This window comes from Falco naumanni, chromosome 2 (genome assembly GCF_017639655.2).
Source record: "Falco naumanni isolate bFalNau1 chromosome 2, bFalNau1.pat, whole genome shotgun sequence".
Classification (NCBI taxonomy): Eukaryota; Metazoa; Chordata; class Aves; order Falconiformes; family Falconidae; genus Falco; species Falco naumanni.
Window position 1 is genome coordinate 93,428,976 of NC_054055.1, and position 26,836 is coordinate 93,455,811.

At 42.6% G+C, this 26,836-nt stretch overlaps 1 protein-coding gene across 4 annotated transcripts in view; it reads right to left on the reverse strand.

Moving 5' to 3' along the window:
• Window positions 1-1,490: 1,490 nt before the first annotated feature.
• Window positions 1,491-26,836, reverse strand: part of REPS2 (RALBP1 associated Eps domain containing 2) — a 103,610-nt gene continuing 78,264 nt past the window's right edge. For 2 of the 4 annotated variants that reach the window (XM_040582662.1, XM_040582659.1), the window contains 5 exons: window positions 24,756-24,820; window positions 12,980-13,063; window positions 10,244-10,389; window positions 8,052-8,157; window positions 1,491-6,302 (listed from right to left, as the gene is read on the reverse strand). In XM_040582662.1, coding sequence (XP_040438596.1) covers window positions 6,234-6,302; window positions 8,052-8,157; window positions 10,244-10,389; window positions 12,980-13,063; window positions 24,756-24,820 — 470 coding nt within the window. In that variant the 3' untranslated portion in view covers window positions 1,491-6,233. The remainder of the gene's footprint in view (window positions 6,303-8,051; window positions 8,158-10,243; window positions 10,390-12,979; window positions 13,064-24,755; window positions 24,821-26,836) is intronic. The other 2 variants (XM_040582660.1, XM_040582661.1) reach the window with 2 other exon arrangements.

Here is a 26,836-nt window from a genome sequence, read left to right on the forward strand (position 1 = left end):
ACCAGGTAACATGCAATACATAGCCTTGGTCTTGTCTAGCTCATCACATTTCTGATGCATAAAGCATCCTCAAAATGTCCTCAAATAAGACAGTCTTCCTACCTTGTGCTATTTAAGTTAACAATCAATAAACGTGAGCCAATTCAGGATCTAACTGGGAATACCAATTGGGCATTTAGCTGGGATAACAGAGCTAATGCCACTGCTTCCAGACAGGTCCCTACATCTGTGGTCGCTGAGGGGATACTGGGGACTTGAAAGCCTGCTGCAAGCTGACCTCACGTACCCAACCCCCCCCCCCCCCCCACTCCAAGACGCATTTGTTTTGAGGGCACACTGTGCCCAAGGGGATGGTGGGGGAGGTGAAACAGGAGGGAGCAATGAGACCACCAGGTAAAAGAGCGATTCAGCTATGGGCTACAAATGGCCAGGGATCTTGTCCATTTGTTAATTCTCCTTTATTCCGCTTTGCCACAGAAGCCATGTAAGCATCCCATCTAAGCGGGCATGCCTGTGAAGAGGCACTACCTTAAAAACAGCAGAAAGGACTTTCGAAGCTTCTCTTATTTCTTTTCCTTCCCACTTCCACTAAGAACTTTTTTTCTAGAGCAGGAAGATGCATCTTTTAAAGAAAGATTATTGGGAACGTGAATTTAAATATGGAGTGCCAATCTAGATCTGCATGAAGGCACCCCAGAGTACCATCTAATGGTAAAAACTAAGAATGGAGGAGCCATCTAAATCCATCCCGCTGCCGATGCAGAAGAGCTCCCTACAGGATATTTACAAGTTTTTAACACCTTGGCCTTGTGCCTCACGTGCACCAGAGACATATTTTTAGGGCAATAAAACATCGCTTGTCATGGTTTAATGCTGTATTTACTACTAATTATTTCCTCTTATAAAGCTCTGCTCTTTGGATAGCTGTGACATAATTCTTAAAAAAATCAGACTAGTTAAAGAGAAGTACCCAGGCCCCTCCAGCTGCGTGCCCACCAAGGCCAGCCATTCCATGTTCCTTTTCCCAGATTAACTTCAGCTCTTGCAGTTGACAAGTGGCCAAACCCACTGACGATGGGGGTGCTGGGGGCAACAGCTGGAGTCCTCCTGCTGCTCCCGCCTGGGCACCCTCCGACCAAGGGTCTGCTGGAGGCTGGAAAGGGCGCTCCCTTCATGGCGGTGCCATCCAGGGTAGAAAAGGGTGAGCTTCCTCGGCCTTAACCACAGAGCTAAGTCCGAATTCTGTCAAAGTGAGGCCTGACAAAGTAAAAATGAAGTTCTGACTTAAGTGAAGCCTGAGGAAATACGATTTCACTTTACGTGTCTCCGTCTCTCTCTCGTACACACAACTCCAACCTAAGTGATTTCATCTTCCATGGCAGAAGGTCAGCCATTTCAACGCTGGTTTTTTTCCACAGCGAGTCACAGTTTCTGCTCTCCTGGCAGATCTGCACAATCAACATCCTAAATAAACCACAAAAGCAAGGCAATTTGAAGTTATTGGACGCTTTTATTTTAATGCAGCACCCAGCTCCATATCACATACATTTTCCAAAATTAGATGGGCATAGTATAGAACACTATACATTTTGCAGCTTACCACGTGGACAGTCTGCAGCTGTGAAAACAAATTGCTTAAATCTGGCTATCTACTTTTTAAGTTAAAATTCAAATATATAATAGCCTCAGGGTACTTTTTTTTAGATTAACAATGATAATGCTTGCAATACAATTTTTTTTATATCAAAGAATCATTAACAGAGTAAAACATAATGCATATGTTCACAGCACATTATCATGAAGATAACTGAAAAAAGCTTCAAAATACATCGTCTCTTCTCAAACGTACTATACCACTTAGGATCTGGGGTTTTTTTCCTGAAAAAATACTTTTACTCTTTAGTCAATAAAATATGTGGCTTCATGAGCCCATGTATTTTCTTGTCAAGGACTGTGTGTGCTGAAGGGATGGTGCTGGAGAACAGACACCCCTCATTCCCTGGCTAGCAACTTCTACCAGCTCTCCTTCTCCTGACCTAGAAGCTCAGCTGGCAGAAAGCAGCTTATACACCACCAAAAGGCAATTTTCTTGTCATGCTCATCCTAAATGCTCACCATGAAGGGTTCCCATGTCCCAACCATGCCTTTGGGGGCATTTTACCATGCAAGCTGTCACCACCCCACGCTGGTTAGCCCTGGCAGTGTCAAGCTGGGACTGTGAATGATAGCTGAACAAGTTCCTCTCCCTGATCTCGGAATTCTGTATCCACCAGCAAAACTACTGCCATGCACGTAAAAATAGTTTGGAGATAGTATTTTGAGTTAAAAAGGATATTCACCAACTTACCAATAACAGGGCTGAATCTACTCATCGCTGACATTTTTGCTACATCACCAAAACTGTCTGGAAGAGAGAGCTGAGAACTGTCTGGAAAGAGGTGCTAATGTTTCCACTGCATACTAGTATAAAATTAATAACCAGAAGAAGGACATTGATTATTAAGAATTAATGTTTGTTCCCAGAGAGTTTGTTTAAAGGAATGCCTCTGAAATGAATGGAAGCTGTTTGCCTTGCATAATTACCAGGTCATTATTTATATTTAAAGGCTCACATAAAAATGGCTTGATCTATAAAGGCAACCAGTCACTACACTTAGCTGGGAATTCTTCTTTTCGACCACTGAATTACCATGTACTGAAACATGTATTTCAAACAAAGGTATCAGGTGATATGAACATTAACAGATCCATACAGAAATGCATGATCAAAAGGAAGACACATGAGTGCACACTCACACAGACACAGAGGAAGATTCTTATCTGCTCTGCCTAGTCTTGGCCCGCAGACAAAAGTATTTAATTGTCCAAACCAGAATAGCTGCAGGAAATTGAAGACTGAGCAACGGGCATCAGGCTCATCACGGTCAGCGCATCCTCTCACGTGCAAGGAAGCTGTGCTCCAGCTCCTGTTCCCAGTTACCCTGTCTTGCTGGGGACGTTCTGCTCTGCATAAATACCTACAGAAACCATGCACTGAGGAGAGCGAGACCTCATGCATGGGGAGCTGCTCTAGCTCCTCGGTCAGGCTGTAAGCTGGGATAAGCAGATCCTAGTTGCTGTTCTCAGTCAGGCATGTCAGGGGCTTAAAGTTGATTGCTCTCCTGTCACTCAAGAAAGTGCCCTGAACACTGAGCAAACTGCCTGTGAGCTCTCCCCTTCTGACCAGCTGCTGTGCCTTGGGTCTAGGGGCATCTCCCATCCAAAGCTTCAGAAAGTAAAGGTTTCTGCAAGAAATGACGACTTTGCTGTACCCACATTTTTCCAAAGGAAGAATTATTTTTTGACAAAATTTGTGATGCTGCATTTAGATGTGAATTCTGTCCAGCCAGGTTCTGTTGATAGTACTCATGCGCATAGCTGCATGGAGCAACTGCCAGAAGCACTGCCCATAGCTTCACGATGCCCTCTCCTCTCCCTCTGAAAATGCTAACAGACTCCCAAAATCAGACACATTTTTTCATTTTGCATGGGCTATCATGAATGCTTAAGTACTGAGACATACAGAAGAGTAACTTCCTGCATCATATGTATAACACACCAACATTTCTCCTTGAATATTTCGCTTTACTCTCTATGTGCAGTAGTGTATCATCATAGCTGACATTTCACCAAACAGAATATAAATCAACTCACAGTGCAGGCCTTGAAGTGGGACATTTGAAGCCCAGTGGGGCATTTGATTGCAACCCTGAAAATGCAGGGATGGTTAAAATTTTTAATTTATTAAGTCCAGTGGTAGAGTAACAACTGAGTAAGTATTTCATTGTTGGCTAACCAAGTATCCTAATTGCCAGTGAATGAAACCCCCTCCCTGTACGTTAGAAGGGAGACATTTGAAAAAGACATAAAGCAGACTTTTCCACTCTTCCTTTGAACAGCATCTGTTCCATGAATAACCCAAGTGAAATAAATGGGGGATTATTCTAAAGGAAGCTCCCATAAAACATGAAAAAATTCTCCACTGCCTTCAAAATGCAAATGTGCATGCCCCTCTGTCATCATTGAAAAATTGTCCTTGGAAAATCACTATAAAATAAAAAGCAAATGTGCCATATGATTATTTCCTATTGAATAGTAGGGGCTTATTAACCAAATGACAATGTAAGAACTAAAAAGCAAACAGAGCAAGCACTTAACCTCATTAAAATCTCAGGAATGACTCAAGTGTTATGAACATATGAAATAAATGATTGTAACTTCTGAACAGTTCCACTACTAGCAAGAAGGCAGCAGCTCTTTTGCAGCTTCCCGGAAAAGTCTGCATGCAGTTCCTGCATTTTGTCACTGACCTGGAATGACCGCCTGACCCCAACTATGCAACAGTCACACAAAAGAAGTCTCAAATCCAGAGAAACGGTTGTTATTTGGTGACAGTGATATTTAGTTGAATCAAACCCAATGCATTACAAAAACAGATTTGTAGTAACAGTTCTGCAAATACTTATTGTCACCTTCAGACTTCTGGATCCATGTCCCACACCCGTATCTCTTTCAGAAAAAGCGGCCCGTTTCCTCATCACTTTGAACATCCCTATTGATGTCTGCCTTATCTCTCAACAAAACTTTTGGCTGATCTGGTATCCTCTGATATCTCACTGCAGCCACTCCATAATACACCCAGAAGGGAGGCTACCCAGATGCTTCAAATCTGCTTCTCCTTCCTCCCAGCCCCAGGGTCACCCTCTAGCTACAGGGAGAAAGCATCACACCAACAACAGTAAAAAAACTGTTTCACCACTTCTGCAAGGCAAACGCGTACAGTTAAATTAGGTCAGTGAACAACAGGATATGAAACACGTGCAGCGTCATGGTTAAGATGGATAACAGGCAGGTGACCCTCCCTTGCAGTGACGCACACACCATATCCATGGTGGGAGCAGGGCTGGCATCGTTATGTCTGAAGTTGCCCAATCTAAGAAGACTGGCCCAAGAAAAAAAGAGCAACATTAGTTAGCAAGCTTCCATTGTGAGAACTGAGACCGAAGCCAACGACCACTGCTTCCACAGAAAAATCCCTATAGGATCCAGTTGGCCTTGGATCAGACCCAGGTTAAAAACTAATCTTTGTTTCTTCATTTAGAAAATAGATGGATGAGCATTAGCAGCTTTATCCTATCAGCAGCATCTCCAGTGAGGTGCAAAGGAACCTTAATGAAAGCCTGTTGAAGGCAATTATTTCCATCACACGTTTTATAACCTCATATATAGCACTTTTGCTATCTTTCTTCTTTTGGAAGTACAGTTCTTGTACACCTTCTTACAACAAATCAGCAGCTATTAAGACAACAAAGCAGACTAATATAAATGTACACAGAACAGCTCTTATAAAAATGCCCTGAAAGCATTTTTAACCTCTTGTTAGAAATACGCTGTTGTTTAAAGGAAAAAAGCTGTAAACCAGTGATCTCACACACAGTAAAAGTATGCAGAGACACTGGCAGTTGCAAGCAAGTGATCAAACACTGGTGATATGAAAGGTATAGCTCAAAAACCATTTTTTTTTTGTAATTTCCAAAATAATTAGATTTTAGTATTTTTTTTACTGTTCTTTCTTATGATTTGAACTTATAAAATACAAGTTCTGTAAGATTAAAATATATCCATGATTGCATAATAAACAGTACTAAGAAAATAATTATCTGGCATGCGATTGCGGATAGACTCTGTATGTCTAGTGAGCTTTATTCCTGTAATACATTAAACCCACAGGTACTCCACCGTGATATAATCCTACAGGAATCAGTAACATCCAGAAGGCCATCTCAGAAGATGAGGTTTATATTTAAGTAAGAATTCAAGAATTCTGTACCTCCTAATGATTGGGCAGGAGGTGCTGCCAGAACACATATAAATCAGGAATTCTTTACATAAATAAAACACTCTCAGGTTATTCATTTCAGTGGTAGACTGCATTTACACATCAGCCTGGGAAGAGGGAGGAAAGGCGGCAAAGCATCCTCCCATGCAGAAATATCCAGCAGTCAGCTATTTGTTTTCTGTACCTCCTTCACCTGCAAAAAGGCAAATGCGTGCAGCGGGGTGAAGGGAGACCCAACAAGCCGGTCCTTCCCACCACCGCAGCCAAAACCCTGCTCAGCTGCACCGTGCTCCTCTCCTTGCATGGCTGTCAGGACCCGCGCTCCGCTCTCGCTGCTGCACGGCAGTGCGGGAAGTCACAAGACGGTGACGGGACGTAGCTGCTCCAGCTGTGTTTCCAAGGCAATTCGTTCCTTGTGAACCTCCTGCAGGAGGGAGAGATGTGCTGTAACTTTTGGGATGCTCACATGCACCACCCTGCTCTGGTGGAGAGCAGCCAGGCAGACCACTGGCACTGACTGGAGGCTCGGGGCTCTGCTGTTTAAATAACTCTCCTTGAGGTCTCAAAACATCCCACCGATGCCCTACGACCACCCCACACAGCTGTCCACTGTCTCCTTACAGCAAGGCAATATAGAGGCTCGAGCACTTGCTTCGATGATCATGGAGAGGAGTCATCCACTGGCCAGTGGAACAGCCTGAGATGCAATGGAGCCATTTTTACCAAAGTAAATCAGGTTATTTTGAAATCACGTTTCCCTCAAAACTGCTTATTGAGAAATTTTGGTTCACACAACCAACCTCTTTCCTTTTGGGAATGAACACCACTTAGCCTTTCTAAGACGACACAGGCTTTGCAATCTACCTCTTCGGCAGCTGTGGCAGGAAGATTACCAGTCTCAGCTGGAAGCTAACTGTGAGGGCTTTGGGGATCACCGATTCTGGAAAAGTCCTTCCTGGTCTCGAGGCTGCCCCCGTCTCGCTGACCTCCCATCAAAGGGCTCCCTGGCCAGTGTGGGAGCCAGGCTGCCCTGCGACTCCTCCAGGCTTTGGTACCCCATTTAGAAGGCAGGCTCAGCCCCCTGCCATGGGAGTGCACTTGAACACTCCCTGTGCCTCGGTGAAAGCTGTGCCTGAGGGGTACCCCTCAAGTCTTCTGGTCTCCGTAAAACCAGCAAAGCTCTGCTCCCATCAGAAAGCTTCCAGGCAGCGATATGACTTGAAGGACAAGTTCAGTTTTCTGCTCTTGTGTGAACTTAGGCAAATCCCTGTCCTTCCGTGCTTCTCTCACCCTGCTGTAAAATACAGGTAACAGTACTGGCCTGCTTTGTGAAGGTCAGGGAGTTTAAGCATGCTGAAGGTCGCGCATGGAAGCAAGTAAGACCTGATCAGGCTAAGGAATGATGGCAATGTGCTGTCATTAAAAGCTTCCATCTCCATGCTTATCTCAACTGCTGTCCTCCATTTTGATGATTCCAGCGCAGAGCATCTACCCTGCATCCCCCTCATGAGACTCTTGAAAAGCAGTTAAGAATTGCATTAAGCAAAACTGAACATCCATCAAACTTTCACCTTGGCTAGAGAAAAAGTGCAACTGGGGGTTCACCCCCCCTTCCAGACAAGTGCATTCATAATATACAAGGAAGAAAAAAGCTGTAGCAGATGAAAAACTGAAGTCTGTACTACCTTTGGACTAAGACAACAGAAAAATGAGAACTGGTATTTGTAAGAAAACAGCTCCTTGAGAACATGTTAAAAGACAAGTCAGCAGACAAAGAATCAGTGTTAGATGTTCGTGTGAAGCATGGTTTAGCCAGTCCATGCATACCAAACGCCTGACTCCAGGAGACTGTTACGTAGCACAACTGATCAGAAGACAAGTTACGCTTGAGTTGCTCTCCTGCACTAGGTGACACCGTATTACCAAACTTTTCAGAAGGACAAAGTTCACCCTTTAGACTTACTCTAACTGCCAGTGGAGCCATAGGCCCACTCGTTAACACTTTTCCCAGAAAGCCTCATCCTACCCACATATACAGTACAGTTATTCCCTTCCAGAAAGCAGGAATTAATGCAGTAGGTCTCATCTGAGAGGATGAACAAGACTCTCTGCTGGCAGTGACACATAACCGATTGAAGGGAGCTTTGTCACTAATTTTCAATGCACTCCTTACCTTCAGCTGCTGCTGGAGCTCACTGTTCAACCTGGCGAGCACAGCATTGGCTTCTTTGTTTTTTCGTATAGCGGTCTGAATAGCCCTTTTCTGCTTGGAAGACTGTCTGCCAGACAGATAAAATACAAAACATTTCAATTAAGAGCCCCAACAGTGGCTGATGCCAGAAGATCAGCCATCCATTTTGCACGTTTGTACTCTGTACACACTGGACTACACTTCAAAGACAAGGTACAAACTACAGTTAAGACAAAAAAAAAAAAAAAAAAGGTAACACTGAAATGAGATGGCTGAATCGGGTAGACTATTTGAAAGTAGAACAGCCAGACTTGTTAACCTAAATGACAGAAACATTTTAGGTTGTCTCAATTATTTAAAAATCACTGCACTCTGATTCAGCTTAAGAATAATCCCTGCATAGCTGTGCTTATTGCAGCATCTTTGCATTAGCTGTTTTCAGACACTTGTAAATGAGTTTTAAAGATTCAGGAGTGGTTAACAGCAAATACAAAAAGCATTCTATGTGGAGAGAAAGGACATCTGCATGAAAATACCATCTCAGATTTTTTGGGCCACTGCTGATTCTGATGTGTCTTTACTTCAAAAAGTAATCTTTCTGTCATTCAAAGCAGTCATTTCCACCAAAACCATCTGATGTCACAAACAGGAAGAGGTAGATGCCTTATGGACTTTCCTCATCTCTCTTGCTGTTTAAATAAAAGATTTATCTCCTATTATTATTATTACTCTATAGCCCATAGTAGCTAATCTGGAGGAAATTAGTTAGGCAAACAGTGACAAAAAGAGACAGTTCTGTACATAAGGACCAATCTATTCTGCGAAACAGGTAACAACAGGAAAAAGGAAATAAAATACAGAAAATACTGGCGAATACGCGAGCCTTTTTCCAAATAGCTTATTTTAAAGTCTTACATGAAGCATCAAGAGCTCTTTAATGACAAATTTGATCTAAACCAGATGCCCTATTTAAAGAAGGTCCACAGTGGTACACAGTCCCCATTAGCTCTTCTCTCTACAGGGCTGATGGCACTGATCTTTGCAACAGAATCTGTTTTGCAGCACAGACAGGTCTTTATGCTGTTATCTTCCAGTGAACTGTCAGTTTTCTGCTTCACAATTTTGCTTCTAAGTACTCTCCATAGGCTATAAAGCAACAAACGATAGGAAAAACTAAAAACCAGGGTGATATACCTCTGTGGTCATGTAAACATTTTAGAAAAGATATAGACAAGGCAGTATTAAGTTGAGATGCTAACAAATGCTGTTATCTTTCTTTGAACCTCTATGGAATATGTACTCCCAAAGCACAAAAATAGCACTTTAAGAGCATCCTAGGAGTCTCACTACTTATTCTAATCTCCAATTATGCAGCACAGATTCAATCCACTGATAAACAGTTTGCCGAGAACTGCTCAACTGATTTGGGCAGCTTGGTTTTGTTTCAGACTGAATCAGACATCCTTGCAAGGCTTTGGGCGAAGGCGGGCTATAATGTTGGCACACTGTTTCAGTGGAGGGAGATGTATAGATCCAATAGGGCTCCAAGTGCCTTTGCTTACAATTTGTACAGTCCCTTCTCCACTGCCACTAAATAAATACGTAGTGAAATCTCTACAAGTCTTTGCTGCTGTCAGTTTCAACAGCTGTATTTCTGACAGCAAACACCACAGCCTGGGTTTGGCAGTTACTGGATTATCACAAGTGGTCTATGGCTCAGATCATACCAGTGGCAAGATCATTTCCAACCTGCCTTGTGATGATGCAACATCAAGCATCTTGTGACTCTGTTTCCTACATTTTTATCTGGTCATATCTGTCCACATGAATGAGCAAAATTCCAGAAGATATGTGCAAGGCAAAAGCATGCACCCATGGATCTAAAAGGAGTTGTGTTACAGATGCTGGCTGAACAGCTAGGCCCGCTCTTCAGACATGTCTACCAGACACAGAGGCAGAACACCTTTGAAGAGGCTATCAGTCAAGTATTTCCAACTTACACAGTCACTACAGACTTAAGTCTGCATTTGAAAAGACAGATGTAGATTTCAGAGACCTGTATCTTGTGAAGCATTCTCAAAACCAGAACTATTAAGCACAAAGTCACACAAAGAGCAAACCCCGCCACACCAGATCTCACGGTGCAGCCTGGTATGCTTGGTACAGGTTTTTACTTTTGGACTGGGAGGTGAGACTTGACTGCTGGCAGGGAAGAAGTCACATTTATAGTGGGAGAAAGCTCGGGAGTCTCCAGCCCCTGCGCCTCTGTCCGGAGCTTCCTGCGAGCAGGTTTGGACGGTGGCTGAGCGAGAACAACCTCCTGCAAGGGGGAAGCACAGCAACATTAAGTCAGGCCATATGCATCCCATCATTAGGCTGGGGAGTACTTGTGACATAGAAATTGCTGACAGCTGGCCTAAGATTTCATAATTTAAAGAGGTACAGAATTCAGATTTGGTAATAGCTTCTCAGGTTTCTGACTCTGACAAAAGGAACAATAACTCCTGCAACCTCTTAATGAATGAAATTATTATATTGGTGTTTTGCCTTCATCGGGATGAAAAGCTCCTCAGAACTGGATTGTACAGCTCTGTGTGCATTTGTGGGGGGTGGGGGAGTGCAGACGGAGGGGTATAAATACATATACTAGCCCCTGGTTGACCCAAAAGCATTAAAACCAAAACAAGATTTGTTTTTAATTATGCTCAGTTGGTAAGAATCAATAACCAATCACTTGCATGCCAACTTACTCCCTCGCCCATCTGGCATAGAGTCTCTCTCCTTTCTCTCCTCCTCCCTTACATGAACCAACACTGAAAACAGGTTAAAAAGACAAACGTATAAACCTATCCATGCAAAATGAACATGTTGGAAATGTAGGAGGCCAGTTAATTCTCTTGATAAGCTGCATGAAAGAAATAGTCTGTTTTGTAGGTAAAAGAATGTCTTGGATTTTTATGACTTCAGCGGCAAGAAGTGTTTTCATTATTTTAAATTAAGACATCCCTTCTTTTGCAATGAGAAGTAGTTTTAATGCCTTATAGCTGTTTTAAATCTGAAATATAAATATATCCTTTTCAGTGTATTTTATTATTAGATCTCTCTTATTCATGAATGAGAAAGTTAAAACTCAAAAAGATGAAGTGAATTGATAAAGGTCATACATTTAGTGTCACAGTTATTATCACTTGCACAGTGCCCATTTTACTGGGCCACACTATCTTCCTGATTGTATTTTGGCCAAATGTTAATAAAATAAGAAAAAAACCCACCACCAAACAAATAAGGAAGCATTCAATGACCCAGCAATTGTAAGAAAAAACCCAACACTGTAGTAAGCTGCGCGACTCAGCAGAAGAGACTATTATGAGTGACACAGAATGAAACCAACTAAGATCACCAATGCTTAGTATTAGAGGGATTACAATTATTAGAGGAATTTAAATAACAAGGAAACAAGAGGTTTCAACACTAAAAAGCAGTTCTGCCGTTACTGGAAAAAAGAATAATCTAAACATATTATGAGATCTTTTGATCAGGATATCAGCACATCAGTGCTGCACAGCTCTCAGATCATACCATGCTCTGAAATCCTATGCTTATGTGCAGCTCTTTGCAAACACACAACGTAGGTCAAGTGAGGAACTGGCATGTGCCTTGTACAACTATAAACTGGTGGGATGACAAATGCACAATCCTAGTCTTGGCACCTCGAAGTGCCAAAATCCTATGAAATCCTCTTCCATTTCAAATGCAATATTGGAAAAAACGATCCAACACCTAAAAGCAGAGCCCTCTGCAGGGGCTCTCTGGCTGGCTGCTGTTGCAGCAGGCTTTGGAAGGTGGGTCAGCACTGCACCAACCACCTGGCCTTCCACACCCCATAGCCTGGTGCTTCTATGTGTTTTGGGGATCCAGGTGGGACAAGGGTGAACATGAAGTAGGTGGGCCACAAGGATTTCATCTCCCCAGCAGGGCTGCAAAGCAGAGCGAGGAAGAAGCAGGGCCAGGCTAGATGCAGCACGTCATGAGCACAAGCGGAGCAAGGACACTGTGCAGAAAGACCTATCACATATAGCAAATGACACCGGACATCTGTTTGTGCTCCCTGTTAGGGTAAGAAGTGTGATGATGCTCCCTGGGCAAGGTATATACTACATACAGCACCTGCCAACAGTTCTTGGCTGGGCTGAGCAAAGGTCTTGCAGATGCTCCCTGGCTGCAGGAGGGGCTGGAGCGGGAAGGATCTGCATTTCCCCCCTGTCAAAACCTGTTCTGGCTGGGGCTGGTGGAAGGAGGCAGTGGGAGCATGACCAGGAGTGGGGAAATGCTCACAGCCACTACTAAGGCCACTCCATCCCTAAGCAAGGCCCTTTGACGAGCGCCACTGCAATTTTAGTGCTTACTTTATACAAATGGTATGTTCATACAAAAAAAAAAAATACTAGAAACTTCACAATCTTGAGCAGATCTTTCCCAGCCTATGTACCTTTAGTGGCAAATCCCGACCTCTAGCAAACAGGTGTGTTTACATCAAACCCGAATCCTCAGTAACTGGAAGCAAGAAGTGCGTCACCATTTGGAAGAATTACAATGAGACAGGGGTCGAGTACAATCAAGCTCTTTTTTGTCTTCCCTAAGGCTCCACAAGCCCCTATTGATTTGAAACAAATGGCAAGCTGCCTCTCTCAAAGCACATGCATCAATGTGTATATACTAAGACCTTTCTTAATGATTTATCTGAGCTGATGTCACACGCGATCCCAGTTCTCTCTAGCGTCTTGACCTCCAGAGAAGGTAAACATGTGAAAACGTAACCCTAACCCCCTGTTTAATTGCTTTAAAACTTAACACAACCGCATTTGTTGATGAAGGCAAATCACAACGGTACAAATGTGTGCAGGTCTCACCTTTTTTGCTGAACTGTTCTCTTCTGCCTGTGATGGGGGTCTACTCATCTGAGGATGCAATTCAACCTCAGATGGCTGCTCTGTCTGCAACAACAAATCAGACATTGCTACACCCAGAAAACGACTACCAGTCACATACAATAAAATCAATGAAAGGAAATGTTATACACAAAAGAAAAGTTACTTTAACAATTCAACGGTAGGGGAAATGGACATCTAGAGTGACAGCTAAATGGATAACGTGTCTTTTCCAGATTTTTAATGAAACAGTTTTCTTGCATTTTATTGTGCTAGGAAAACAAGAGAAAAGTTTTCCTGTGAAGATTTAGGAACCATGTCTCTGAATGCAAATGACATAGTACCCAGAATTTCTTCTAGAGTTACCCTTTTGGCCTAAATACTCAGAGGAAGGCTAAGGGGGGTGGTGGATAAAAGCTAGAAAGATCTCTGATGCGCCCTATCACCTTATTATCTCCTGAAGCCAATTAAAATTCATTGGAGTAAGCCTTTGCCTTTGAAGTTTGTAAGGTTGGAGTGAGAAAATCTGAATTATACCACAAATTCCACTAAAGTTACTGAAAACACAAGTCATAAAAGAAGCCAAGTAAGTCTTCCCTCTTCCTGTCTCATGTTTCAAACAGAAACTGAGCTGAACGCTCACCACACAGGTCTGCCCTTCAACAAACCAAAACACCCACCACCCAGTATATCCGACCCAAGCAGCAAATTAAAACAGAGGGCTAATCCGTTGCTTTGCCTCTCCTGAAATCTTTCTGCATCTTTCAATTTGCTTCACCAGGACAGGGCATTGCACATCAGCAAGGGAAGGGCGGCAGGACTTGGAAGTGCCTGTCCCCAGGCATGTGACAGCAAACATGGTGTAAACACAACACGGCTGTTTTCTGTCTGGAAGGTATGGGCTTGATTCTCCAAGACGGAGAAGGCTGGCAGGAGCAGGAGGTTGAGGGCACTGGCAGATGGCCTCTTCTCCTCTTTCCCACTTCTGCCAAGTTAGAACAACGCTGACAATGGCCCCCAGGCAGGGCAGGCAACCTCCCATCCTGCTCCCTCTTGAAAAAAGGCTTGTTTCCACACAGGTGAAAGCTTGCATTTAAAATCAAGTTCAATGCAAAACCTCAAACTTTCAAGGAGCCAGGATTTTAGCCACAACAGTAGCAACAGTGACTTGTCACACACTGAGGAACCTAATTTGCTGTTGCCACGAGGTTTCTGCACAGGCCCATCAAGCTCTGTAGCAGTCACAAGTTTCCCACTGCTTAACCACAAGTTAAAAAAAAATAAAAATAGAGAAAGCACAGAACCTGGTATAAAAAGGAGGAACTTTTTCATAGCACTTCCATGTCTTCCATAACAGACATAATAAGAGCTGTACACAAACTTGCAGGGGAAATGTGGTTCTGTCAGGCTACTCCTGTTCTCCAACCATAAGGTGTTGTACACGTGCACAGAGGAGGAAGATGTGGGATTTTTTTTTTTTTTTAAACGCACATGAAACCCCTAAGGAGAGGAGGAAAAGGCGTTTGGCTGACAAGATCCCTCTCCTCCCCTCTTCCAAGTATGCTACATCTGCAGCGTAACCTCATGTTTAAAACCAAAAACAACCCACCCTGTAATTTTCCCATATTTGAATAATAGTATCTCAAATACTTGGATTTTAATAACTATTGGATACTAACATTTGAATTCTAGAAGGCTTTTCATGGGTTGAAGTCCTCCTTCTGTCTGTAACTGTAGACTTCTGGTACAAATGGAAAAGTGAAATGAAAAAAGCAATCTCGTTTTCTGTCTACAAAAATCAAAGATGTTTAAAAGTCTGTTTAATGCAACACAGCGTTTCTTTATCAGCAAGCTGAATAGCCCACAACCTCCCTGATTTCTACAACCACTTTTTATGTATTTGAAAGCAAAGAAGGCTCAAAGCACTGGTAACAGTAGCCTGGCAAAGTCCATGAGGCTTTAATGAATGATTTGGGGATAGCAAAGCTCAAATACTCCACAGAACTGCATGATAAATTCGGGCCCAAACCACATCACTTTCGCAAATCATTCATTTAGGGACAGCAAGAGTAAATACAGTTTTGCAGAGAGCCACGTAATACACATACTATAAACTACTCACGGTACAGCTTTGCTGCACAACACAGAGATGACAGAGGTGTAGGAGAGCCAGCTCTTAATGACCCTTCTTGGACAGGGAGCATTAGAAAGTCCCCTAACCTCGCCAGGCGGGCACCTTCTGGTACTCACATTCTTGTTGGAGTCTATGCTAAACCTTCCATAAAAAGCAATATATTAACCTATTCCACAGAATGAAAAAGACCAACCCCATATTCTTTATGCACAGATAAAAATCCAGCTTTTCAAGAAGCAATGTGTTCAAACAGCATAGAAGTAACTAAATAGACTGGTACTCTACAACGCCAACTCCAAATAAGCAGGAAAACTGAAATCACAAAATTACAGTATGATAAAGGATGGGGGGGGAATGGGGAACCCCAAACTTTTGCAGAAACACACCCATCCCACCCCCCTTTTTTTTCCTAAATGGTCTCATTGCAGGAGAATAATGTTTTAAACTGAAGGGAAGCGAAAAGAGAAAAGAAGGGTAAACTTTGTGTTCTGGTGAAAGCAAATATAAATTGGAGTGCTGATGCCAAAAATGGTAAGATTTCAGAATTTCCAGCAGTTTGGTATCACAGTTCTTCCTGGTGCAAGGTAGTTTTTCCTAGCCGGGCTAGGCTGTGATGAGGCTGTCACCCTAACAGCTGTGACAGCCGCTGTGCTGCAGGGCTGTGGTACCCCTGGCTGAGGCTGGGCCACCGGGCTGACCACCCCTCTCTGCTGCCAGGACCCCAGGATGGCAAAGCTCAGCAGCCAGCGGGGCAGGGGCTGGCTGGAGCAGGCAGGTGGTAAAAATAAATGGACAGTTATATTTGTCAAAAAAAAAAAAAAAAAAAAAAAAAGGAAAGAAAAATAATTACAAAAAAAATAGAACTAGTTGGAGTGATGCAGCTCACGTGTAAGGAATAAAACCAAGTGACTGCCATGTCCTTAAAGTGCCACCTAGTGGCATCTGGGACAGGCCATTTCTAAGTGCTCTGCTTGAAGGAGAGTACCAAAAAATTGTGTTGGCATTACCCAGAGCCTGCCCTCTGAGCCTGCCCCACAGGCTGGGCAGACAGCCGGGTTGGGCACGGTAAAGCTGCGGCTCTTTGAGGAGCCTCCTTTCCCGCTCACGCAGAAGCCAGGCCTACCCATAATGATCTGCCATTACAGCTGCAAGTTCTCCTCTACCAAACACCTCCATTCCGCAGAGCAACAGGCTCGTGACAAGCGCCCAAGCATTAAAACAAAATCAGTATGCTGTTACAGGGGGTTTTGTTCAGGGACAGACAGCATTTAACCCGAGCAAAAAAATCTTTTGTTAACTGCAACATGTATCCATGCAAAGAAGGGTTTGCTAATTCAACCAACCCAACAAAGTCCTCTAGCCAAGGCCTGAGAGGCTTTACAAATACATTTGCAAGCTGAGTCTCCCCACACAGATTTTAAAGGAAAAGTAACTAACACTTGCTTTTTCTTTTGGTAGATGGATTCTTCACAGATTTCCTTCCCTTCACTGATGTGGCCATAGGGTGAAAGCCAGCCTCTGCAGCCTTCTGGTCATGGGCAGAGTGGGACTGGCTCAAGGATACTCCAGTTCCAAGCTCCCACAGCAGAGTGTAAGGAAAAGGTGATCCATAAGGAGCAGCTGAGGTGTGTTCCCTTTAATTCTTCACTGTTTTTATAGCACACTTAGTAGTCTTTGGGCAACTCGTTTCTGATTCGGTAACACAGCAATAAACTGCCTCCCTCCATCACCACATCATCTTCAAATTTAGTCACATCTGAGAAACTTCTCACCATTATATTAGGGTTTAAAATTCCTCACCACCGGTTTACAAAACTGAAAGATTATACATTATGCAATACGGTCTTCCAGAGGAAAATTCAGTTATAGTAGCGTAAAGCACTCTTCAATGAAAAGCATCTCACTCACACGCACAGAATGGAGCAAGCTGCTGACATAGGAAGTGCTGGCACAGCCAGGTCCCCACCCAGGGCTACAGCGGACGGGCAAAGAGCATCCTGCTCGTGTGCACTACCAGCAGTGCAAATGAGCTGCAGCCCAGGCCTAAGAGTACCTTCATTTTACGAAGAAGTGCAAGTGACCACAGAAAAGAACAGGACAGTGTCCTATTCCAAATCTCCTGAAGAGCTCCTCTTTGCAAAAACCAAAGCCCAGTTGTTAACAGGCAGTATCTCCTTCTTCCCCAGCACAGTCACGTATTTTCTAGGAATAGCCATACCCTCCTCATTCTTCCACGCAGAATGGCCAACAAAGCTTCTGTACAACAGCCACAGCCAGAGACCAGCCTGTGGCCTCTGGCCAATATTGAGCATTAGGACAGGTAATTCCTCATCATTAAGGAGAGCATTAGGAATCACAAATGCTTATTATTTCATCACATGATCCTTGACCAGTCATTCATAATCTCCTCACTGCTCCATGTGATGATACTTAACAGTACCTTTCTAAAAGAACATGTAACACTCACTTAAGCACCAAGTGCTTCAAAAGCCTCAGATGAAAGATTTTCCGAAGCGTAAGAGAACGCACTACCTTAACAACTGGTTCTCCGCTTACATTTCCAATTCTTTTACTTCACAACACTAGAGTATATGTAGATTTCACACCCACTTTTTGACACAAACCATAACTGATCTTCCAGAAAAGAAGGTCTACATGGAGTTTTCATATTTCAGTCACCTTAGAGCCATTCTGCAAGAGGTGAAGTATATATTCAATCCTTCCCACAGTTCAATCTCACCCACACTTATGCTCCATGCTAACTTTACACATGGAAATAGTCCTATTGGAGTCAACGGCGCTACTCACAGAAATGGAATTATCTCTGTGCATTCATTGGAATGCCCATAATCATTACCTTTACATGTCACTGCTTAGCTTTGCAAAAAACTATTGAGAACAGCTTATCTGTAAGAAAAGGTAGGATACTAAAAGTGCTTAATGCTCAGTATGTGCCCATTGCAATCTTCTATCATCTCTACATAAGTTCATTAAAGAGGTATTTTGCTCCTTTCTAAACATTCACATTTTTGCACTTAATGGTAATTTCTAAGCAGTCAAGATGTCTCAGTTCCAGTTTCTGTGAGCCTTGTGCATCCCACACTGAATCATCAATTCTTTTTATTGCTCGTTACAAAAACTAAAAATGGCAAGACAGAAAGAAAACCCGAAGGGATGCAAATGCAACAAGCTGCCAGGGTCTTAGTGTGCTGCCTGCCTTCTCAGCGCTGCGCAGCCCTGAAGTTTTGATAAGCTTTTTCTTTCCCTGAGCTATCTGAGGGCTGGTGATAAGGTTGAGGAAAAAAAGCTGTAAATACAAACAAATTGCTGCAATGTTCAGCCCATTTGCAAGGAAAGAATAGGACCCAGATGGAAGCATTAACAATCTGTTTTAATACTCCACTTCCACAAAACCAGATTAACGTAAGCTAGAGATGGGTATGCGCATACCACTAGAGATATAGGCACTGGATTCTTTTTTGTTGTTGTTGTTGGTGGTGGTTTTATGATAAATGTGAAGCCAAATTAAAAAATTATTACAACATATTTTAATTAAGATACTTGCCCTTCCTTCCACTCTCCCAGAAACCTCTTTAGAAAGGACTTTATGGCATGCATCAACTACTCCCCAAATTCAATTTTAACTGTGCTAGTTTCCACCACTTCTTAAACCGCAATTTATTTTGTCTGGCCACTTTAGATTTAATATATAATTTTCATGAGAGGAAGATAATCCATTTGTATTACATTAAAGTAGCAGATGGCAAAATATTTCATGTTACAGAGGACTTTCAGTTTTATTACAGTTACATGCTTCTTCAGTACCTATTGCACTGATTAAACAACATATGTTATTTTGCAGCCAAAACTGTAGAGATGATCAAAAAAACCACCTTCTTGCACAGCGGTTGTAAATGCAAGCTAAAAAAGCATTCCTTTGGTTTAATATAAAATGGTTGTCTGGAAGAATACCATCACATATACAAATAATACGCTGCCAAAAGCAAAATCTTCACCTTTTTTTTTAAAAAAAGTTTTATTTCTGTAACAAAAGAGTTAGTTCCTTCCTGTAAAACTCCAGGTGTCCTGCCAGCACTTGAAATTCCTCACATATTTTTAGAGAGTAAAGCAGTGCCTGAACTGGCCGAGTATTTTCTCTCAACAACCTTGTAACAGAGATAAGCAAACCCTACCTCATCCTCGATGTATCTCGGCTTTAGGTAAAGACATTGGCAGTTGGGGGACGCCCTGACCAGCTCCCAGCATGGAGCCTGCACGTGGCCATCCCACTCAGGAGGCCAGGAGGTCTCAGCGGGACTGATAGGAGCCCTTCCCCACCTCCGCAGATCAGCGTGGGCACGCATCTCTGACCGTGGGCACGCATCTCTGACCGTGGGCACGCATCTCTGACCGTCATGGACCCAGCCTGAGTGCACCCCAGGCTTGGGGCTCTCTGTGGAGTCAGCAGAACTTGGAGGCATGTTAGAAGAGGCAACTTCTTGAACCGGGTCCCAGTTTTCACTTGCAATTCTGGATGGTGAACGGTCAAAAAGCTTCAAGGAATTATGAAGTATCAAGTAACATTTGGAGAACGGAACATTGGATATATTAAAAAGAATAATAACTTTGCTTTCCAACACCACCAGGTGTCTGTGACTAGGCAGGGTGAGCCACTCATCATCCTTCATCACATTTTGTTTCCATGATTTCACCACATCAGTAACATCTAACAGTAAGGATGGCCACTAAACTGACAGCCTAATTCTGAGCTCATATAACAGCAGGGTTTTAATCTTCAGAGCTGCACTGTACCCAGGATACTTCAATTTGATAATGTTAACAGCTGCCTACCTGCTCCAGTTCATCTGAACATGTTGCCTTCACCTGTAATTTTTTCACTGCCTGTCAAAACTGCCAGCATGAAACCAGCAGGAAAACTAGGTCCCAAGGCCTCCAGAAATAAAAAGTCCAGCACAAACCAGTGCGAATTCACAAAACCACCAGGCTTAAAATTTAGACTCTGGGAAAAGAGACTAGGAATATTAGTTTTTTCAGCCAAGATATACAGGGTTTTCTTCCAGTCCCACAGTTTTCAAATCCCCTTATGCAGGGCAGGCAGGATTGAAGATACACTTCCATTACTGGACAGGAAGGTACTGAAATAGAGGAATTGAAATAAAGGAATGTTGATCTAATTGGGCAATGTTGCAGATAGTGAGCTGATGTTGGATAAAATCCTGAAGTTATATTTGCTCTTCAGTGTTCATCTGTAATTCCTATTAACATAAGTACGTTACTAAATCTCCCACAGTAAGCTGCTGTGGTAAATGACTTCTATAAGCTTAAAACCAACAGTAATGAAGTGTTATTTTGTTTTCCATTTAAAAAAATAACAACAGAGGCTTACTTGAGATGTGCATACACACATTTGGTTCCAGTGGACTGTTACTCATGAGCACCCAAAGTTATTTCCTGCCTGAAATCTGCATCACTGCAAATCAACCACACGACTACTGCCTTTCTGTCATGATTCTTATTGCCTCCAAGGTACACAAATTTTCTACCTACAGCCCTGGGTCCACACAAAAGTTCTGGCACCACCTTTATGCCATTTCTCCTTAATCAGTCAAGTTTACTGCTGAGTTAGGAACACAGAATCAGGAAAAATTACCTGAGGCACTGAATCCAGTCCTCTACAAGCCCAGAAAAAAACCCTACAGTAGGTAGTTCAACAAGCTACAGGTTATCTTTCTATGTAACATCACTCAGGGTGGGGGGGATGATGACGGGGATGACAGAAAAAAAAAAATCCTAAAACCTTAAGATTTCTTTTTTTTTTAGTAAAATAAAATAAATAAATGGGTGGAAAAGCCGTAACTATAGCATGTCATGGGAAGTGAGCAAGAGAAGTAAGGCGTTGTCAGTGAGTGTCCTAAGTCTGTACAATAGCTTGTAGCATATTAAATATTTATGGTCTGAAGAAATAGGGGAACTGATACAGATGAAGTTATCCTTAAATCCAGGCAGCTATTGCAGACTTGCTAAACATGAGATGTGCTACTAGGGATTACAGGAGGTGTCAGCGAAGTTACACACAGGGATATATATACACAGCAGTAAAAGGAAAACACTTCAAAATAACACACCATCCAAAACAACATCCTAGTCCTTCTATAAGCCTGTTTCCATACATAATCTTTCCTTTCTTTAAAGAATTTAGGCAAACTTGAATTACTTTCTTTTTTTAATGGGAAAGCAACATTGAACTGACAATTCTAATAAAGCATTTCACACTGTGTTTCACAATGTCTTACTAGAAACCTTGATTCAAATTGCTTGTAGTGTAGAAAGATATGGGCTGGAATTCGGCTTAAAAGACCATAAACTAGAGATAATGGTATAGTCACATTATGTAAACTAGCCTTTTTTCCATCTTCATGTATTAAATTTATTTACAGTCACCATAGGGCCTTCAGATGAAAGCACCACTACACTGCAAAAATGTCTGGTGACAGCTCTCAGGAAAACCTGGGTACAGTTTGTGGACTGATAAAGTTGATACTACACTGACTTTAGCAATGGAGAAAAATCCCAAGGAGACTGAGCTACCATCATCTTTTAGAGGCCATCAAGAAGAAAGAAATGCAGAGTTAATCCACTAACTCTAAAACACATTGTAAAGGCAAGAAGAGATGCAGCTGCACCTGTAAAGGTGTCTACCCACCAGAGGTGTGGAACAGCACAGGCTGGCAGCAGCAACCCAGAGCAGAGAAGCCAGCCCTGCTGCTATTCCCCCCAAACCCAGCCAACTCCTCTCAGCACCCCAAGACTTGAGCCTCCCATAGTAAGCCGTGCATCCACTGAGCTCTGGAGTCAAGGCTACAGCAGGATTAGCTCGAGGTTTTACCTTGTGCTATGCTCAGCCAATGATACAAACCTTCTCCCTCGTTAGCGAGCTGACTGCATTATGGAGACAGAGTTAAACGCACACATAATTTAATAAATTTGTGATATAACTAGAGACATTTGGCACACACTGAATAACCAGTGTTTCAGTAACTTACCGAGCTTGATTACCTTGGAGGTTCTGACAGGAAAAATAATGTTTTCCTAAAGGCTGAAGCAAATGCTACTAAACCCAACAGCAACCCAGGACCAAAGTCAAGATGCCGTTTCTACAGTGCTCTCGATTAAGCTCACAGAAGGACTTCTGCTCCACTGAAATGTAACACGCACCCCTTGGTAACTCTCTTTTACACACTTTGGCCTTTACATCCCATGAGCCTTTTAATCTCACTCTAAAGAGCCAACTGGTTCAGGCTGCTTCCCAGCCATCCACAGAAAAGTGTAGTCCTCAGAAGAAATTATTTTCCTCTCCTCCTCCATCAACTGATTTTGAAAGCCGAGCCAAAATAATCATACCACAAGCATAGTTATATGGTGCACAGCCACCTGAAATATGTAGGGTTCGCTTCATTTCCAAGCTACATTTGTCATTCACAGGGCTTAACTGCAGACATATAGCAAAATGTTATGGCAATAAAAAAGGATTTTCAATAACATTGTTGAAAAATAAGTTAACAGAAATTTAAGGAGAGTTTGGTAAATCTTGAAACAGGAAAAAGCTGAATGTCATTTTAGCATCATGTTTTTTCTTCCGTTCTTGATCCTGACTCAGTTTTGAAAGCAGATCTCTCCCTCCAACTTGTTCTTGCTCTTTAAATCAAGGGCCCCACCAGACTAATGTAATCCATATGCTTACTATGGCTTACATGCTATTCGTAAGGGTCAGCCCAGCTGAATTACAACCCCATCACAAATACTTCTCTACTGTCTGTTACCTTTATCACAGAAAGGCATGCTTGGAGATAAAATAAACAATGTGACAAGTGTGAAATTCATTATGTCCTCAAGAACCAGTTTTATGTACATTTTTGGTAGATGTTAGAACAGTAATAGTTTTTTGAGATATTTAATTAAATATTTTTTTAAAATCGTAAGAAATAAATCAAGTAAATGTAAATGATGCATGTAAGCGAAGTATCAGCTATATATTCATTACTCAGTAGATAGAGAAGCCACTTTTTTCTTTCAGAAACCAGACTTTTGTATTGGAGAGGAGTGGATCAAGAATTTCACATGTGAATCTTTTTGTGTTTATCATTTCAGAAAGGTCCTATATTCTGCATGGCCTGGTGTAGGATGAGCAGTTGGTTCAGTATTTGTGAAGTGGTAAGGACATGCAACATCTCTCCTCACTGCCCTGCTAAGGAAACGCCAATCTATCAGAGAACAAGAGAACGAAAAATTAGCAGAACCTTGCTTGAAAACAATGGAATTTTTCCCTAAGAACAGAATGTGTTACATTTACTGCTTTTCCCAATGGCAGCGAGGCCTGCACTGCATGGAGCTGGCGTGCTGTGGCAAGTCCGAGCAGTGACAGGAGAGCTGGCGTGGACTGCAACAACAGCTGCTGCAGGCACAAGGCAAGGAGCTGTGCCATGGGATCAGGGGAAGCCAGAGGGAAACACTGCTCTCTGGGGAGCGTTAGACAAAGCGGGAACGTGATGGGTACACTAAGGAGCATCTGGTGGTAGCTGTACGGCTAATGCCTTGCTGACTCAGGGGAAGCACGCAAGCTCAAACCAGAATGCTCTACAGTCCTCAAGGTAGAAACCAGATGCACTCAGATGCTAAAAAGGCAGAGGAAGAGAGCAACAAGTGGCTGGTGGAAGTGGGGGTGGCAACAAGCCTTTTATCATGTCTATCACAAGCACTGTGCAGTAGAAAGTGTTCAACAGACCACTAAGAGTAGATCCAAAACTCAAGTGATGACTGTTTCTGGCTCAAGGAAGGTGTCTCACCAAGTCTTTTGTATGTAATGGGCTGTTAGCTCCCCTGGGGACTTGTTTTCTATTTATACGCTTCATGTAAAGGAGTAATATATGAAGCATACTGCTGCCTAAGACTTAATGGAGCCGACGACATAAAAAGAACAGGACGCTGATCTTCCATCATTTCCTACAACATGAAGAAGTATCTGGATGCAGATACACATGGCTTAGTCAATTTGCACTGTGTCATGGTTGTGTGATGCTCTAAAAACAAACAAAACCCCCCTCATCCCAAAAGCAAAACAAAAGCACACCAACTAATGGTTTGAAACTTAGTAACACAACTGACACGGCTTTGCTTCCTTTCAGTGTTACATTTTTAAACCTACAGGTGAAGTATACTTTTACATGCTGCGGCTCCCTTAGCAGATGCCCTCTGAGCATTTGAAGCTTGAGAAGCAAATAGCGGGCATCAAGCCCATGCCTTTCTGGCATGAAACTCTTATTAGCAGACTAGCCTTACTAGCCTTTAATTTACAGTTTTGCCTAGTGGGTGCATGTCAGCTCCACTACAAGGAGATTTAATTAGTCTGTAATTTCACACTGCAACACACCAGCTAGACAGACCAATGAAGAAGGACCATGTGTGGGACTGCAGAGCAAACTGCAGATTTGTATTATCTTGGAAGCAAGAACAACTGCCATGTCCAAGTCAACTTGCACTAACCACTGCAACTGTAACATGAATAAGAGAATAATACACAGCAAAGTGCTAAACCCTTGTCCATACCTGAGATACAGAAGGTCGAGGAGGCAGCGCAGGTGGTGGTGGGGGCAGCCAGGCAGACCTCACAGCTGAAGAGTGAGAAAAGAAGATCAAAACCCAAAACAAAACAAATAAAACCATGTTATATTAATTCCAAATATAACCAGAATTAATTTCCATTATAATTCCTAGTGAAGAGGCAGTATTCAACATTGTAATAACAGAAACTAAACTTGATCTTTATTGAGCAAAACCTTGTTTGAAAGAACTTCATGAGTAGTGAATGAGTAGTGATTTAATTGCTGTAAAACCCCATGATGTTATGATAAAAAGCAGAGATGGAAGCCAGTCAGCCACAAAAGCTGGAGCTAAAGCAATCCACTTCTAGTTACAGAACCCCAGAGACAGGGTCTACTTGTCCTTGGGACTTTGCGCTTTGTCACTAACATTATTGCCTTTTTTAAAAGCAATGCTTTAGCATCCAATGCAGACATCAGCATTCACTCCAGATAAAACACACTATGTGATGGAGCGCAGCCTTGAAAAGAAAACATCTCCCACAGAATTAATAGGACAAAAGCCTAAAAAAACCAAAAAGAAATCCATTCCTTTGGCTTTATGTTTTGTATTTGCATGCTATTACTCATTGGAGGTACTTCAGAGGGAGAAGAAGAATAAGGGGAAGACGACAAATCCTAATGGTTAGTTCAGGCCCCTTTAACATAACACGATGTCAGCTTCTAGTCTGAGCCAGCACAAAGGGAGAGAGGGGGAACAATCATGTAGGTCCAGCCATTGTACTTCTCAATTTCCTTAAAATACCCAAAATCCCTCATGGGACAGAACTACAGGACAGATGATGGCTTCCAAAGGCAGCTGCAGAGAAGAGGACTAGGAGGGCTAGGCTACCACAGTGACACCAACCAGGACTGGTGGGAGTCCTTACGTGGGTTGCCCTCCCCAAGCTCCTGTCCCAGTGAATGCTCAGCACTTGCACTGGCAAAGATACAAGTCAGTCCATCTTGCACTGCACTGGTGGTTATTTGTATAGCAAAAAACCCCCAACAATATTAAACTTAGAAATGCCTTTTACCACAATAATGCTAAGCAAGCAATTACATTTATACACTTTTTATTTCCATGCATATTTTAAAAAGCCACAAAGACCATTATGAGCCTTGTTACAGCTTAGCTGTTTACATATTTTATACACCAAGTCTAAAAATGTCTATGTGGTTGAAAATACAAAGACAAAAGCTACTAACCATTAAGGACAACAGTGACATGAGAGTAAAAAATGTGTGGGTGAAGACATTGAGAACAGTCATATTGACTACACAGAGCTATAAAGAGGCTTATAATACATCGGGGGTTTTTTTCCACCTTCTGTATCATCATCTCTTGAATCAAAATGAAGCTTAATATCACTCCAGACAAGGCCAAAGAGAAAGGCTGAAGAATTAAAAAACAACTTAAGTGAAGCAAAGGAGCCACTAACACACCTACAGGTGTAAAAGATTTGAAAAAACATGGTCATTAGAATCCCTTTACTTGTGTTCAGTTAGTTCTGTTTATAAGACCAGTGCAATACCTGCATGATATCATCACTACATTCTCCATCTCTTCTGCACAATTGATCTTTAGAAAGGAACAGTGGAGTAAAAAACCTTCCTTTCCTTTAGTCTGAACTTCAGGTTATTAATTCATGTATCTGAGCACCAGCAGTGGCTTTGGCAACTGTAGTTGCCAAAACCAGTATTTGAAACCACCATCTAACTCAAACCCACTGCACTCTGAAGGTCCATCAGCTGTATCCTGTAATAGCAGACTAGTATGTATGCTCAGCATGACACATTTATCTTCAGGAAACCTTGTGGGAGCTGTGTGCAACGCTCCATGGAAAACACCTGTGTGCACCTCACCTTCCCACCACCACCAGTGACTGTCACCGCAAGGGTATCACCTCTGCTCTCAGGTCACGGGGGAGCACGAGTCATGCACTCTCCTTAGCAAGCCCCTGGTAGCCCAAACATGAAGCTACGGCATGCACTGCTGCCGTGAGCATGGGGGTCCCTGGGAAGGGGCACACGGAGCCAGGGGTAGTG